The following is an 18,114-nucleotide window of genomic DNA, read 5'->3' as shown; positions in this document are numbered from 1 at the left end:
TGAGGGTGGGGGGGGCCTGCACAATCGGTTCTGCAAGCCCTTCACGCAAAAAATACGTGTTATAGACACTGTTGCTTCAAATCAAATTTTGAGTTGGCGACATCAAAGCCCTCTAGCAGGCTTCAGCAACGTCAGCGTATTCACACCCTCTGACTGCATAGTCACAGAGTGGACAAGTGTATTAGTGAGGATAAGCGTACTAGCGAGCTGCGAACAGAAATATAGTTATGTTTGTTTAATATCGATTTTTTTTTTCAACCCACAATTGTTGCAGGAGGGGAAGGAGTGGAAGAAATGGATTTAGTTACTAATATATTGTCAAAGCGATTTTCTTTTTGAAGAAAAGCTGGACATAGTAAAGAGGGGTCGGGCAACTCCTAAGCTAGCGAACCTGTCACAAAAAGGATTAGTCCCGACATTTTCAAGCCGCGAATTACGACCGGTACCCCTGGCTCACAGGCTCCGAGGCAAATTTTTATTGCTGGCAGTGCTTGGAGCCGAAGCACACGAATAATCTTTACAGCAGAATAATTGAACTCTGTTTGAGAAAGAAAGGAGGATGGATTTTGTCTACAAATGCTGCTATTTTCCTAAATAATACTTCAAGTTTATCAGGTTATTATTGGTGCTTTTTATGTGTCGCAGCTATTTGCCATAAAGGCATTTATTGTGTCTACTGTCCGTTTGTGTGGCTCCCGCCACGGGACCGGACTTTTTTTGTCCCGGTGTGTTCAGGAACTGATCAAGCAAGAATGGTTTATTCATAGTCAAGATATACACTTACAAGATATCCCGGGCCAGAGATATCCCGAGCTACAATGAATGTCAGCCTGAGAGGATCATTCAACCTCTCTGCACACCCGCTGAGACGCGTCCAGCGGATGAGCAGGTGAGGAGGTTCTGGCCCCGAGCCGAGGAGGCGCGGTCATTTTATACCATTGGCTCAACGGTCGGGTTTATTTCCTAATAAGGACTTGTTTTACACACTCTTGGAATTTGGGGGGCCGCGCCCCGGACAAAGTCGCGGGGTGCGCGATCGATTACACATGGGGGGTGTCAGTGGAAGAGTACAGAGTGAGGCACCCCTTTGTCATCACGTGATGCGCCCCCAAATTTTAACGGGTTATCTATCTGTGATGCACCTCTCTTTATACTGCATTAGATGTTTTTTTTTATAGCCATATACTAATTATTGGTGGGTGGATTGATTCGGAGGACTACTGAAGGCCTAGGTGTAAAATGCATGGTCTGCCACTGGTTTATTCCAGTGTCTGACAAGGTTTTCTACAGGTTCTATCAAATTAGGTTTTTGTTCTCTTTGGCTAATTTGTGTTACTGTGAAGCAGGAAAGATGTTCAGTACTGGTATCTAATACCCCTGTTTATGTATTCTTTATTTACCCCTCTCTGATGTTAATCTGTGCGGCATGCTAGCTCAGTGGTTAGACCCTAAATTACACAGAGGTGTGAGGGTGAATGGTTGTTTGTCCATATAAGTGGAGTGGCCCCATGGTCGATTCAGGGTGAACCCCACCCTTTGCCCAATGGCAATGAATGAAGGAATAATAAGAATCCATTTCAGGGGTATGAATGTAATAGTACGGTGAATATTTTAAGTAGTATTTAGTATTTCAAAAGATGAGACACTGATTTGTGTCTTTGGTATTCAGGGCATACATTTTCTACATTCCATTCACTCTACACTTTTCAAAGTGATTAGAGGAGCGTTGAAAGAGTGAACCTGCAATTAGCGGTCTTTCACAAACCCTGACTTGATATGAAAATATGAAATTATTTAAATATTTATGAGAATAGTCCCCATCAGGTTTGACAGCAGTGGTCCAATATCATGGAATCCTTTATGAAGAAAGAATGATTATATACAACTAGCTGTTTCCATGTGGTACCTGGTAACAGGTATGGTGTCTTTATTTCTCATGGTGTTTCTGCCCTTATTCTGTAAAATGGAAAAAAGTATACATTATTATTATTATTATTATCATTATATTATTTTTTTTTTTTCTAAGTATCTCTTCTAAAAGCTGACCAGTGGACATTAGGGTCAAACAAGGTAAACCGTGAGCACCGTCTTGTGCGTTGGGGTTAGGAATTGTTTTATTTATTTATTTATTCATTTATTCATTTATTCATTCATTCTGGTAATTGTGAAACTGTGCCTTCAATACACATTTGTGGATGCCTAGCACTTACATATTTGTCCGGAATGTATCATATTCCTGTTTCCCTAACATGCCAAACCCCTAACCAGGTGTTTTATTGTTTCAAAGGATGGGCTGCGGGACTTTGGACTACCGGCAGCAGTCCCTGCAAATGGAGCTGAGGACAGGAGGCATGTCCGTCTCCACCCAGGTCATCCCTGATTGTACTCAGCTCGACATGTACGAGCAGGTGGGTTTGTCTTGCCCAGCAGAGTATTTGTCCAAAGCTACCAGGACGTGATTGAAACCCCAGAATCTACAGTGGTACTTCACCTCCTATACTGGCCCTTGAAATGTAGGCAAATATCTGGTTGAATCGCCAAAACAAATAAGCCACCAAAGTATTGCTGTGGAATTTCTGGAGGCTTCTTTAAGAAAGTTGGTGAAGAACAAAGAATGGTCTTTGGAGGTTTATTTCACCGAGTACAGAGTAATCTGAGAAAAAAGCCCAAAGACTCAACTCTAAGATGTGGTTTTTGTATATAAGCGGGACAGTCGGGTCCTCCTTGAAGATGGACTCATGTATGATGTACACGTGTCCTCCACAGAACCAATGTGACAGGCATCTAGATAATGGGTGAGTTAGAAAACCAAGAAATTGAGTAAACAGAAGATGTACAAAGGAGGGGGCAGTTGGGAGGCAAGTAGATAACAGGTCTGGTTTCTGTCAAAGTAATGAATCCTTCATTAAAATTTGCCATATAGGAGATGACTGGTACATACACAATTTCCCATCACAGTCCCTCCTTTTGATCATTCTTTGATCAATCAGAATCATTAGAGATGATATAGACTGGTAAGGAATATCCGTTAATACACTGCATTTCCCGGTTTAAGTATAAACTTCATAAAATGCCATGGAAGATAGCTGTTTTGTAGTGTGGTGTGGAAAATCTATTGCTGGTCCTGTGAGGCACAATAAGTAAAACAAGCCGGAATCCAAACAGAGTCTAGACTTTTTATTTCTTTGAGCTCAGAGAGGTACAGGTCATGCAGAGCACAGAGAAATCTACAAGAGATTTACAAAAAACATGTGATAGGACTGGGTTTTTTAGAGGGGAGGTACCTGTCTTGAAGGACATGTTCTATCCGTCAGGTAACGGACTTGTGTATAAGGCAGACTGTTGATAAAGCAATGGACACCCTGTTTTGAATACATGTTACTGTTTTGAATTATCACCCCACCCCCATGAGTTTCACACGCTCGATACTTTCTCACTGAGAACAAGACATTTTCTACAGCATAGACATGATTTTAGATAATAAGCATAGTTTCACATAGATCAGGAAAGTTACAGAGAGGATAGACTCTCATAACATGTAAAGCAAAATTGAAGTTGTACAGATACATACGGAAACACTTAATTCACTACAGGGGCTCCTGATATAATTCAAAAGGGAGAGGCAGTGCCATCTTTTCTTCCACAGCAGTTAGGATGTACCTGTTACACAGCAATCTGATAAACGGGATACAGCAACACCCACACAAAGGGGAGATACCTATTACTACTATTAGAGAGATGAACACTGATGTGACCAGGGCCTTCCATCAGCCAAAGGTATTTTCCATCCAATTTGTCAAGGGGTCATATATGCCTGAATGGTCTTTCATTTCCACAGCTAAAGCTCTTAATCCAGCTCAAGCCTTCATCACGGATCAGTCCAGAGCCATATTGTCAGAAATAAACGTACATCATTGATCCTTGAACATGACACAAACTCCTCCTTCCACTGCCAACAACAGATCCAGAGCCAATCTGTCTTGATAAGTCATGAATGAATCCTCTGCTACTCCCACGATGGAATGTCTTGTCAGATTGGCCAACCTCTGAAGGCTGGAGTGAACCTAATTAGTTCTATCGATGTTTTTACTAGCCCTGCAGAACCACAAACAACCCAGCGCTTAGAGGCGGCCTGTCACTTTATAATGGTCCGAAAGTCCTCTGGTATGCCTATCGCATCAATATAGGCTCCGGATCCCTCAAACCCACTGTTCTAGGCTGTTGCACTTCCATCTTGTCATGTATTCTTCCAGTGTTATAGCAGCAGTCAGGAAATAGGACACTGGCAACATTCATAATAGTATGGTATGTGTGCCCTCCCAATTTACCTGTAACCATCCTCCACAATATCACCATACATCTGCTCTGGTCACGCTTACTTTGGCGCCATTTGCCCAGTAAGTCATATTTATGATTTTCGTACGCCGCTCAGGGTCCCAGTGTCCCACATCAATTCCTGTTCTATTGCTTTGGGTCAGGCATGTGTGGTTGGTCAATATAGGCGTAAAAGTTGGAGCCAATGCAGTTTTCTAAGCTATAAGGAAGAATTTCTATTTTGCACTCTGATTATCTTGCATGTGTAGTTCAAGTATTTATCGTTCGAAAACAATGATTGCTCGATCAGGAGTCCCGGTCCTGCACTCGAACACATCATGGACTCTGATTGATTTTCTACCTTTACTGCATCTGCCGTACTCTCCAACCATAGATTTCTGTTCTCAAAGCCTGCCTTAATACTAATGGCTTGAACCTTTTTATCACTGGACCTGGCTTTTGTTACCTGGGTAATCTTAAACCCTTGTGAGTCTTGTGATGTTGTACCTGTCTGCGTGACCTTCTTTCCCCCTTTGGTGTCCATTGAGTTATTAACTCCACTGATCCTGAACTGCCCCAATAGATCCCTCCCAGACTGATACGCTCCCAACACATAAGTCCCACTATCCTAAGGATGAGGATCATCAATGGTAATTAGAACAGGATTGCAATTTTTTATTTTTGTTGGAGCAGTTCTCAGGTGCAGGCTCCCTAACAATAGACAACCTTCCCTTCAGCTGTGGCGGACTATTAGCACTGCCCACAGTTTTCCCATGCCCGTTCCAATCGGTTCCCATGTTAGCTATGACAAACTCCCAAGTGTCACACCAGCATATATGCATTGAAGCGGTTTTGGACTTGTCGTATCCACCCGCTGTTACACAAATGTAGAGGGACTTAGACCTGTATTGCATAATCCACTCAGGATGCATGCACACGACTATTGAACACAGGTCTATCTCTGCAGTGCCTGTGGTTCCTTCTTCAAATGAAATAGCTGAAATAGCAGGGAGCGATGTGGAGTTGGAGCGTTTGGGCCTGCTCAGGATATCACGATCAATGAAGAATCATTTCATACATGAGCGGGATTGCTGCGGGGGGCTGTGATGAGTGGCAATGTACAACCTGGAATGGTGGGAGTCTTAGAATTATTATTGTGTTGTGGTCTTTCTGACAGGAAGATTATAGAAACACAATTAACACTGTTGATATAGTGATGGTACAGAGTGGGCTTCTACAACCACATAGTCGTGGAAGTCTGAACAGGCGCCATGGTCTCGCTCCTTCCATACTTGGTCCTTTCAGGTGATGGTTCAGGGGTCCCTGTGCAACTAGATGATTGATGGTCTTGAAGTTTGCGTGTCCGTTGGGACAGAGCATTTTAATTCACCATCTGTCCTGTAGGTGACTTTGCACATCACATGGAGGAGGAGAGCACTATTTCATCTCTTCCTCTGGTTGCAGCATTGCTTCCAATGTGAATCCATCTGGCTCGTTCAGCAACTTTCACTGCTGTCTTGGTCGCCAGTGGAATTTGGAAAGATCTTTGCCAATGTTTGTCTTTCCAGCTCTTCCCCTGAAAGTCCTCTGACAGGGAAGTGTCCTTGTCGGAGAATGTGCAGGGGTCCTGAGGTCCGAGTCTGTAGGGCTGCAGCTACCTGGCGTTGAATGTCTGCTAAGTAGGATAGGTCAGCGCTGTAGGATAACATTGTTTTCACACAAGGTTGTGGACAATAGAGTTCCAGTAGGAGGTTCCTAGAATTTCCTACAAAATGAGGTTAGTTCTGTTTCTTTACCGCATTCTCATATACATCAGCACGATGGGCAGGGCTTTGCCGCAGGATAACCCTGTAAATACACAACACTTTGCCATTTTATTTTTGATTATTCCATTTTATCTTTCCACTGCACCCCCACTGGTTGGGTGAGAAGCAGTGTTTTCTGAAGTAAATTCCCAAAAACTCACCTACTTCTGTGATTGCTTCGTTCGCGAAATGTTCGGGAAAAGCGCTATCACCAGACAGTGCTTTTTCCCCTCAGACGTTGCTAGCTCGATGAAATCCACCTGTAACTATTGGAAAGGTCGATCTGGGGGTGGATGTGCTGCTGTTGCTTGTGGTTTTATTGGTTTTCCAATATTTTGTGTGATGCACACGAGACATGATTCACAGTTTTTGAAGTGTGACTGAGAATCCTTTTTGTGAACCAATGGGTTTTTTATTGCTTACATTTTTTATTTCTAACATCCCCCTTTTGGTACACGATCCAACCCATGTGTCAACTTCGCAAAATGATGGAAGAGGCGTTTTGGCAGGCACAGGTTGCTGTTGGGTCCCAGCCACACACCTGAGTCCCAATAAGTCACTTGTTTTCCAAATAGTTTTCTCATGTGGTGTAGCAAACTGTTGCAGAGGAGAGGACATCTTGTGATGGGAGTTAAGGAAAGGAATTTGGGTTGATAAGCGGGAAGCAAGCTGCTGCCTTAGCATCTGCATCAGCCAGCACATTTCTTAATGAAACCGGGTCAGTGAGGTTTGTATGGGCGGTGCATTTGCAGACAGGCATGGCAGCGAGCAACAGGGTAGCCTCCAGGAGCTCAGCCATGACAGAATGGTTGAGAATAGGCTTACCATCAGATTTCAAAAAGATTTGATGCTTCTTAAGAGCGACAAAGTCGTGTACGACACCAAAGGTGTATCTGGAATTTGTGAAAAAAGGGACAGGTTTACAGATGGCTAAACTACAGGTTTCCATGAGTGCAACCAACTCTGCTGCCTGTGCTGAGAAATGACATTGAAATGGTCCAGAGCAGAGAACATTGTAATCTGAAAAAACAGAAAAACCAACATGATTAATTCCAGTTTGAGGGTCTTGTGATGTGGAGCCATTAACATACAGCACAATGTCAGAAGTGGGCAGAGGCATGTCAAGTAAGTCAGGTCTGGGTCTGCAGATCATGTCTAGGATCGCCAAACAGTCATGTGGTTCGCCATCGTCATGTAGGGCAAGGAAAGAGGCAGGACTGAGCACGTTGTAATGTTTCCCCTCTACATTAGGCATGTCGTACAGACTGGTGTGGTATCGGAGGTATTTGGCTGCAGACAGATTGGAGGTCTTCTGCTCTAAAGGAATGCTGGAGATGGCATGAGGGACAAGGAGTGAAAAAGGGGCGTCTTGTCAGGCCGCAAGGGCCTTCTCTGCAGCAGCCACTGCACGGAGACAACAAGCCGCAGCTGGATCCAGAGAAGTAGGCAACAAGGCAGAGCTTGTCACTATGATGTTGTAACAACACTGAGGTCATTGAACCCCCTCCGCTCATCCACTGTTTTGTGGGATCCGGAAGGCCCAGCGTGGGAAGGGACTGTAAGGAGAGTTTTATGTTGTTGACCGCCTGCTCTGCCTCTGGTGTCCACATCGTCAAGTTATGACCGTGCATGATGGCCCGTAGCGGTGACGCCATCTAGCAGTCATTTGGAATGACACAGCGACACTAAGAGCACATTCAAAAAAACATTTGTTTCTACGTGATCGGTTTTGGCAACGACAGGATGGCCCGGACACGCTTTGAGGAGACAGTCTTCCCTGGACCGGAGAGCATATGGCCGAAAAAGGTCACTTCCTGTCACCCAGAGAGAATCAGGAACCTCTGATACCTCTGGAGGAAACAACTTGGTTTCCTGAAGAAATGCATGCTTGCTGTAAGCGAACAGTCCTGGCATGGGTGGTCTTGTGCATGTCGTGGGACGGAGAGCACATGAAGAAGGGGTTACCCGTCGATTCCCACTCAAAGATCTGTATACATTTAAGTGCAAAGGACTCAAGTCTCTCCGTCACTCTGCTGGGCTTTTCGGCAGCGGGTAGGAATACATGATCATGTAGTACTGCATCTGACCGTTGGTAAGCTGTAGGGTGGAAATGCTGCGCCAGAAGCTGCAATAGATAACAATCCACATCCGGATTTGATGAGATGTAACCGACCTTCAGGGAGATTACAGCAATCAAAACTTCAGCCGTTGTTAGTGGAATAAGTCACTGGTACGGGTGTAAAGGTTCGGTGTGATCTTTAAGTGTACCTTCAGTCCCTCTGGAATGGACAGCAAATTTAGGCTGAAAGCAAGAATAAAATCTTTTCCAAAGAGACTCACTGATTGGCAGATAGCAGTACGCTGTGCGTCCGGGTTTTTTGGTGCGTCTCCCTAGTCTATGCAGCAGATGAGTTTGGAGAAGCCCTCTCTCGCTAGAATCATAGCAGCACCCCCCAAGAAGATACATCTTCCGCTGAGCTGACATTTTGGTCATTCTGATTGCTTTATGACAGTTTGGTTATGTAAAGAGTACCTTGCAATCAAATAACCCATTGATTCGACAAGAGCGTTATCTTCCCTGGGTGTGTTTCAGGGTGTCCTCCTGTTCTCCTCCTGCCTGGAAAGGAACCTCCCTCACATGTTTCATCTGTGGAGTGAGATATTCAACAGGTACAACAAGTTCTTAAAAATGGGGATTCTGATTTTTTTTTTTTTTTTTTTTTCCTGCTCCTCATGTCGGCTCAAACATTGCCATTAATTGCTGATGCAAAATAAGCAAGCAATTTTCCTTTCAGCCCCCATTTCAATGACGAGGAACGCCTGCGGGTGCTGATCATGATGTCCGCACAGGAGCTGGCCAATGGGATCTCCTACTCTGGACACATGTATGCCATCACACGCGCAGGCCGGTATCTGACCCCGGCAGGAGACCTCCAGGAGATGTTCGGGGGAATGGAGCAGGTAGATACGAGACCCATACGCTTCTGAAAAGCTGTTCCATCTGAAACAACCCGAACCTTGTGCAGCTGATAAGGTTACTTTTCCATGGCCAACTGTGAGGTTTATGCAAAATTATGAGAGACATTTCAATTGGAGGAATATTGATGGTTTCCCTGCGGCAATTTCAGGTCAAGTTTATGAAGAGGATAGCCGAGATGTCAGACCTCAGCCAGGTGATCCGACTCCTACCCAGGATCAAGAAGCACCTCCTCAACCCCGAAAACATGAGGTGGGTACACACTCTGGCTGCCAGGTGCATTTTTTCCCTATGTAAATTCACTCAAATGAAAAAAAGTTCACATGAAGCAGGGGTCTCCAATTCCTTAATGCATGCTTATTTCTGAATTTATATTCTTTTTGCACATTTTTTTTCCATTATATTCATGTATTTATAAATATAATGAAATGTTCTTTTAGTTATTATTAATCTTTTTCATCAGCCGTGTTACAGGCACTGTTTAGAAAAAAAGCATTTCCAGTGTTAATGTGTGGATGTCACCGCAATGTATTTTGTGTATTTTTGTGTAAATAACTCGTCTTACAACGTGGACACCTGCGGATTATAGACAAGTGCGGCCTATATATGTACACATATATTTCGTTCTTTTTAGCCTGTGGTGCTTATATTCAGTTGCGTTCAGTAGTCTGGAAATTACAGTATTTATTCTCTGTATGATTTGCGCTCCCAAGAGCATGGAGTCAAATTCAAAGCGGTTTCTATATGGTTCTACACTCTTAAAAAATTTGTGCCATGATTTTCTTTCATTGTACTACAGGAAGCTCGGGGGCATTTTGATTAGGAGTTGGATTCGATCAGACCTTTTCCTGCAGGGTTTTTTTTTCTTTGGTGCCTGGGTGCGTGCATGTTTTTTGATGTCACTTTCTCGGCAGATGTGCGATCAATGCGACCCCACAAAAGATGTCTGATGCAGCAGGACACCTGGAGGGCTTCCTGAAGGAGGTCGCCGCAAACCGGAAGGGACGCAAACCTGCCCGGCAAAATATTGTGGAGGTAGATTTTCTAGATACGGCACTGTTAGTCCAATGCAAAACAGGCATTTTTTTGGCTGATGGCCTCTTCTTCTCTTGAACAGAGGCCATTGGATCTCCACACTGGTTCTGGAGCCAGCAGGAAACTCATATCTGTAAGTTTATTCTAATATTCCACAAGTGCCATTTAAACATGAACTGAGAGCAGAAGTCAGCATTTGTGAACAGCAGTATGGCTTCATGCCTAGAAAGAGTACTACAGATGCATTATTTGCTTTGAGAATGCTAATAGAGAAGGCCAGAGGAAGCCATTTTAAACCATGTCCCAATGAGGTCGCCGTGGTGCTGATTAGTTCTTGCGCCTCATGACAAAAGACCCACAATGTACCCAACAATGTGAAATGGTGACTCTTAATCAGCAAATGTTCCATAATCAACTAAAAATACAGCATCACAGTGTTCTTAGAGATGTATTTAGTGATATTGTTCATATTTTAAATATGTATTTTCTCAACACGAACCTGCAAGTGACACCATCTTCCTCCCCAGGAGCAAAATTTTCAGCCCTGCCAGATGAAGACCTTTTTCCAGTTGCCATTCCCCGTCAACTTTGTCAGTGAGGCCATTCGCACGGTTCCATTCAGCCACGAGGACTACGCCAGGTGACCACCTTTTTGCAGTCACAAATGCTAAAAAGGAAACTTTTAAATAATGTACTCGTTCATTTAAAGTAAAGAACTACTACAATCATAGAAATTCCATTTAAGATGAAACTGTAGGATCTGCCTGGAAAATTCACAATGAAATCCTGAAACAGGGAAAGAAATTACATTAAAATTTGCAAGAAATTCCTTTTTAAAATTGAAGGAATGGAGCGTGTTGGCCAGTAGAGGGAGCGGCAAGACCGCTCTTCATTTGTTTCCATTCTCACAGCCAGAGGGAAGTGGGGCTGACTTGAAAATGTCCCGAAATAGTCCTGTGTGGTCTAAGGAAAGGTGTGGGCACCCTGTCAGCTTCACTTAACACACCAAAACCATCTAGATGTATGAAACACATATAACATAATGGATTATCGTAATATCCGGACAATTGAGCGCACCAGAATACACCAGCTAAAAATAACAAAATACAAATATGTCTCCACTTTGTAACATTAGATATTTACCATAAATTCCGGCTTATAAGCCGCTACTTTTTTCGCACGCTTTGAGAAATGCGTGCAAAATTAACTCATGGAGTTTTATTGGGTAATTACAGTAGCTTCCTTCCGCCAACGCTGTCTCCGTGGAACAATGAAACCGTTATTGCAAACCCACTTGCATTTACAAAAATTCTTCTTGCATCATGAAAAAGACGCGCAGAAATACATTCAATGCAGTTTTCAGGTTGAAAGTGATCAGTCGGGTTGATAGAGCTGCTGCATGTAAGTTTGGCATTTGTTCTGGGGAAAAAAAGGCATCTGCATTATCTACCGGTAGTTGTAGATGTTACCGTCATTTATTTAATTAACAGTTTTCAAAAGAATTGTTGCATGTGACATCTTGCTGCATTCTCATGTTTCACCTGCGGCTTACAGACAAGTGAGGCTTATTTATGTACAATTTCTTTTTTCTTTTAAAAATTAGTAGGTGCAGCCTATGTAAAGGTGCACTCTATAGTCCGGAATTTACAGTACACAGAAACTTTTTTTTTTTTTTTACTTTTAATCAAATACATACCGGTAACATCCACAAATACGCACTAGAAATGCTTTTTTCCGCACAGTCCCTGTCACACGGCTGATGAAGAGAAAAACACAAGAAAAAGTCCATCCATCCATTTTTCTATTCCCTCTTTGTCCTACTCCTGCTGATCCCTATCTTCTTCTTCCTCCTGCACACTAAATCCACTGAAGTAGTCTTCTTTAGTGTCCGAATTGAACAGCCTCAGGATTTCAAGATAATTTCATCAGTCCGATGTGACGAGGCTTAATGTTTTGGCGTTCGCCCCCCAAAAATCCATAAATTATCCACATCATTATTTTAGCTGCAGTGTTCAAAGAGTGGGGAAAAAAGTAGTGGCTTATAGTCCAGAAATGATGGTACCTCTATAACATAACTGTTCTATGTGAATGGCATGTTCTTCCTGTTCCTGTGTGTACCGTTGGATTATTGCATAGGCGCATTTCTTAACCTAGGTGTCGGCAACCCATGGCCTCCTGTAGCTTTTGAAGATAATGAACGAGTACTTAATTAAAATTGATTTTAGTTAGTTCATTTTTAAAATGTATATTTAAATTTGAAGATAATGGCGATCTTGTAACATCTAAATAAAACATGTTAAAACATTTTTGTTGCTCCTCAGAAGGGACTGCATGCACCAGTAGAAGGATTGCAGTATAATAATTAAGTTAATAATAAGATCCTTTAAGTTCGGCTCTTGTTTTTTTTTTTTTTTTTTTTTTTTTCATAAATAGAACTCAAATAGCCATTGAGTATTTCGATTAAAAGTAACCTTCAACCCAACATCTTTTTTGGGAGTTCAAAATGATTTGTTACGTGCAGAAATCTTAATTTGTTTTCTCTGCTGCAGTTTATGGATTTAAAAGAAAATGCATCACATATTTTGTTTATACAAAGCATAAAGGCAAACAAAAAAGTTGTGATATGCTGTGTTAATTTGTTTTAACTGTCAAAAGGATTGTGCAGCTCCCAGTGTTTCTCTACTGGGGGGAAACGGGTCCAAATGGCTCGTTGAGTGGTAAAGGTTGCCGACCCGTCTTGACCAATGGAATGTTGTCCTTAAAGACAACCCTCCTCTCTATGTATTAAAAAAAAAAAAAAAACCCAGCCTGCCTTTTGTTTTTTTGTACTCTCCTGCAGACTACTCTGTGAGACTTGGACCTTTTGGGGGCCCCAAAATAAACCTCCGAAAGACCATTCTGACCATTCTTTGTTATTCACCAACTTTCTTAAAGAAGCCTCCAAAACAATTCCTCGAGTCCTTCAGCCCACTGTTTGACTCATGTTTGTCTTGTGTTGCTTTCCAACAGTCTCTGCGTCCTGGCCCGGATGATGACGGCCAAATTCCTCCACGGGGAGATCAGGGAGAAGGGGGGAGCCTACGGCGGTGGCGCCAGGATGGGAGGCGGGGGCCTTTTCTCGTTTTACTCATACAGGTGGGAGGCTGCACACACTACAAAACTGCCATCCGGACCGCAAATTCTTGATGTTTGCAGCGCTCATAAGGCTCCACCTTGAGATGTACCCATCCTTGATGAAATGTTGGAATCTCTTCCATCAGATGAGCACAATAGATTTGCCTTCAGTTGAAAATATCAGTCCTTAAAAAGTCAAATGTCCAGCGTTGCCCTGAATACTCATGGCGAAGTACCATATTTTGCGGACCATAAGGCGCACTGCATTATAAGGCGCAATATCAATGAATGGATCTATTTTCATACATAAGGCGTTCTGCGTCATCAGCCGCATGATGAAACATACGGTATAAAAAGCAAAACGAAACAGTCCGTTTCGTCAAACTTTAGTAATTTAATTAATCTCGCTTTGTTCCCTTAGAAACTGTTTGGTCTTCTGTACTTGCCGCAGTGCATCTGCTTGCTTCCTCCACTTCCGTACCATTATTTCACGGCTGCTCTATTCCCATCATCTACTGCGTGACTGATAGCCTTGAGTTTGAATTCTGCTTCCAGTGGTAGTTGAAATTAGTGAAATTAGTATGAGGTTGGAACAACGTTGTATTTCAGCACTACATAATAAGTTATCTAGTGTTGTCTGATGTTGCAGCCCATATTAATAATAATGATAATTTTATCCTTTATTAATCCCTTTGGGGAAATTAAATTGCATTAGTCTGTCGTTGACCAGCGCCAGCAGTTAGAGGTTCATTGTCTTGCTCAGCAACACTTCAACACACTAGGGAATCGAACCAGGAATGTTCAGTTCTAAAGACGATTTCTCCACCCCCTGCGCCACGCTGCACCTAATTTAACCAAGGAACGACTACTACAACGTCGCTGTGTCAGATGGGAATGGTCTGACAATCAATCAATCAAGCTGTGCCGTTTTGTCGCTTACCAAAATCGCAGTAAAACATTTTGACAGATTTTTGAGTGCAGCGTACCACATAAAAGTGGTTGGAGGTCAGTAAGCACGACAGGAATTCATATATAAGGCGCACCAGATTATAAGACACAGGGCCGTTTTTTGAGAAAATGTTCGGATTTTAAGTGTACTTTGTAGTGCGAAAAATACTGTATGTCACCTGGAGGGTACTGATGGGTAACGCTGTCCCCATGACGCAAGTGCCCGAAATGTCACACAGATGTTCACTTCAACTCACAAAGTCAATGTATTTTATTTAAATGCCTCTCAAAATGTCAAAGTAAAATACATCACCGATTGTAATGTTTTAAATATATACTTTCAAGAATTAAAAATACATTTTGAATCATTTACCAGTCATACAAATATGCTGATGGGGTTTTAACCAAGGTTTGAAGTTAACCTGTTGGAACCATGATTTACTGAAATTAGTTTTTAAAACCAGAAAATGCCACTGAATTCAGATTTTTTTTTTTTTTTTTTTTTTGCATTGTAGGCATTAACGTTATAGATTCTAATGTTCAACATCGAAAATAATTCCTTATATGTAAAATGTAGTCCATGTTCATGATATACTGACTGCACAGCGGTTAGATGACCTATAATAACCCAAAAGTTTCAAGGTTGTCCAAAATTTGGCTTTTTTTTGTCGCGTTTGCGAACTGTGATTCTGTGATGAACCTCGGTGTAAAAAGACGGGGTGATGATTCTCGTTTGCCTTCTGCCTCCCAGGGATCCCAACTCGGTGCAGACGTTGTCGGCGTTCCGTAGAGGCGTGGACTGGGCCAAGGCCGGCAAATTTAGCCAGCAGGACATTGATGAAGCTAAGCTGTCGGTTTTCTCGGCGGTGGATGCACCTGTGGCGCCCTCTGACAAAGGTGAGATGTCCAAGTGTAAGACTCACGGACAGCCCAACCCAAAATAAGAATTTAATAAATCATGCTTTCCTGGGGTTGTACCGTAATTTCCGGACTATAAGCCGCGCTGCTTAGGGCAGAGTATATATGACTTGTGTCTTATTTTCTGAACATTTCTTTCTAATGCGTTCTATGGTTTGATTGTTTTTGTCTTTAGTTTTTATAACTTCATTCACTGCAGGTTATCCACTTACTTGACAAATTCCAATTCAAGGTTGATACATTTCCAAAATAAGATACAAATACCCCATATGTGGGGTGAAAAAGCCCCCACATCTGTTTAGAAATAACAATATTTTGTTTTCTTATTTTAAATGCAATTTTAATTTCCCGGGGAGCACAGATGTTTCAGTCTGCCTACGTAGTATTAATGCCATTTATTAGTGCCATAATTTCCCCATACTTTGAACACTGCGGCTCAAATAATTATAACCAAAGAAGGCGACTTTAATGGTTTTAGTGCACAGGAGGAAAACGAAGATTGTGATCAGCTGAACGAGGACAAAGCAGGGATAGAAAATGGATGGATGGTTGGACTTTTTCTTGTTATTTATTGTTAATCCTTTTCATAAGCCGTGTTACAGGCACTATAAAAAAAAAGCATTTCCATTATGTATGTGTGGATATGTATTGTAGCGACTCTGAGGTACTGTTTCAAGAAATGTTCAGAGTTCTGTGTTTTCCTAGAAGCTGTGAATGTGTTTTAGGATGAGCGTAGATAGGGAGAAAATTAAGTGGAGCCACTGTTGCTTAATTGTTATCATCTAATAAAGATATGGTTTGTTAAGCAGTAAGTCAGCTCGGACATAACCGTATTTAATTAAAAGTTTTTGATAAATGTTTCTGTGTAAATATCTTATTGTACAATGTGGACACATGCGGCTTATAGACAAGTGCAGCCTATATGTGTACACATATATTTAATGTTTATTTTTAGCCGGTGCAGCTTGTATTCAGGTGTCCTCAATAGTTCAGAAAATAGTTCTATAATCATCAAAATGGTTTGAATGACAACATCTGTGACGAACAATATTTATGAAGTCCAGGTGCACTCTGATATAGAAACACACACAGGATGTCGTTCAGCTGTGTACATCTGGATAAAACTAAGGCTTAATCTCTCCAAGTGGAGTGAAATACCTCTGTGGTAATAACATAAAATTGTTCATGAAGTGTTGTGGTGAAAGAATTCTGAAGAAGCATGGTGTTGCAATTGTGCTGCAGGGACAAGTCGCTTCCTCAGCGGGGTCACGGACGAGATGAAGCAAAGCCACAGGGAGAGACTCTTCGCTGTCAATCACACCAACCTTGTGGACGTGGCTGAAAGGTAACTTCGTTACGTGACATAGTCTTGACAGTGGTTGTCGAATGGAAATGTGATTAATATAGTCGGAGTAGAGATATGCACCAATTTTGAATGCGTGGTTTGCATTTTCATCCAGATTCAGTATAATTGTCTTCACTGTTCAGTGCTGGAAGGGATTGTCCTTCACCCCTGACGACCTGAAAATAAGTTAAAAATCCTCCAAGACCAATTGAACAGTTATTACCCAATAACAATTCTTAAAATGAACTTGAGGTTAAAAATAGAAAAAGAAATGACCACCTATCCAGGTACCTCTCAGCCGTTAATCAGAATTGCTTTTATCGACAAGTCATTTTACAACTACAAGGAATTTGCCTTGGTTAACAGGTTAACATTAAATAAATTAATTATTGATGAGACAGGCTGCCAATGGGAAGAAACTGTTTTTGTGGCGAGTAGTTTTTGGTCCTGATGGGCTGCAGCCTCCTGCCAGAGGGGAGTGGTTCGTTAGGTCTATGTCCTGGGTGAGAGGGGTCAACCAGGATCTTGCATGCACGACTATAGGTCCTGTAGAGAAAGTAGATAGCAGCCAATCACCCCAGATGATTCGCCGTAGTCTGCCTTCGTCTCTGGCGGTGGCAGCCGCCTACAAGATGGTGATGGAGGAGGTGAGGATGGACTCCGACGGAGGTGTAGAAGTGAAGTCATCATCTTTTGCAGGTTAAACTTCTTTCACTACCTCAGGAAAAACATCCTCTGATGTGTTTTTCTTGTGAGGGAGCTGATGTTCAGCCTGAGGTCCTGGGAGATTATGCCACAGTGCCAGCTGGGTAGTCTCTCAGGATGATGGGGGGAGGTGACTGGTGGTGCAGCTGTTGGTGTAAAAAGGACAAAAAAGATTTTTTTTGTTTTTTAAGGCTGAGGGTTAAAAAGAAAATTTGAAAATCAACCAGAAATCAATGAACAGTCAGAAAATTCAAAATTAACTCAGAGTACATAATTTTTTCCCCTTAGGTACCTCAGTGTCGGTCGGGGGACCTGTGGCGTCGCCATCCTGGGCCCGGAGAATGAAACCATCAAGAAAGATCCATCCTGGATCGTGAAATAAAGGGTTCGAACGTCAAGTTCGATTCAACTACAAAAACACTCACCAAGACTGAAATCCTAAAGGCAGAGATTTTTTTTTAAACTGTTCGTAAAACAATGGAAAAAATACATGAGTGAAGCGCACAATTCAAACAGAGCTGTTTAGTGTCATATTCTAATACATGTTCTTTACCTTCTTCAAGTATCATAGAATGTACATATTTTTTGAACTGTTGCTAATACATGATCAAATTTGAATACAAAACCCGATTGCTCTCTTCTTTCTGGGGATGAGAATTTAGAGTTCTACAGTGTCTCTTGCTGTTTTTTCTTTCTTAGTGGCTCAAAATGTAAATTCTCATGGCAATCTCAGATGTTAGACGGATTTCCCCAGAGCACAGCAGGTCAAGGACTTTTAAGAGTGCTGTGCAAGAACCAGCCTTCCATGTGGGTGCTGCCACATCGGTACCCAGCAAAGCTCTGCACACAAGTGTTGAACGACAAAATACGTAAACACAGCCGTCCAAGAGATGTCTTCACATTGGACACCATTTTCACAGAGAACAAGCCATCCCTTGTGAGTAAGTCATTAT

At 42.3% G+C, this 18,114-nt stretch overlaps 1 protein-coding gene across 1 annotated transcript in view; it reads left to right on the top strand.

Moving 5' to 3' along the window:
* The window catches only part of pitrm1 (pitrilysin metallopeptidase 1), a 31,219-nt gene extending 13,433 nt beyond the window's left edge, over window positions 1-17,786 (top strand). The window contains exons 17-27 of the mRNA XM_086153402.1: window positions 2,288-2,408; window positions 8,713-8,789; window positions 8,915-9,080; window positions 9,248-9,348; window positions 10,011-10,131; window positions 10,214-10,264; window positions 10,659-10,771; window positions 13,141-13,266; window positions 14,945-15,090; window positions 16,354-16,456; window positions 17,450-17,786. Of these exons, the coding sequence (XP_086009528.1) occupies window positions 2,288-2,408; window positions 8,713-8,789; window positions 8,915-9,080; window positions 9,248-9,348; window positions 10,011-10,131; window positions 10,214-10,264; window positions 10,659-10,771; window positions 13,141-13,266; window positions 14,945-15,090; window positions 16,354-16,456; window positions 17,450-17,543 (1,219 nt within the window). The 3' untranslated portion in view covers window positions 17,544-17,786. The remainder of the gene's footprint in view (window positions 1-2,287; window positions 2,409-8,712; window positions 8,790-8,914; window positions 9,081-9,247; window positions 9,349-10,010; window positions 10,132-10,213; window positions 10,265-10,658; window positions 10,772-13,140; window positions 13,267-14,944; window positions 15,091-16,353; window positions 16,457-17,449) is intronic.
* Window positions 17,787-18,114: the final 328 nt, after the last annotated feature.

This window comes from Fistularia commersonii, chromosome 10 (genome assembly GCF_037954325.1).
Source record: "Fistularia commersonii isolate RoL2024-O1a breed Wild chromosome 10, RoL_Fcom_v1.0, whole genome shotgun sequence".
Taxonomy (NCBI): domain Eukaryota; kingdom Metazoa; phylum Chordata; class Actinopteri; order Syngnathiformes; family Fistulariidae; genus Fistularia; species Fistularia commersonii.
Note: the sequence above shows the minus strand (reverse complement) of the source record. Positions and strands in the feature narration are given on the sequence as shown.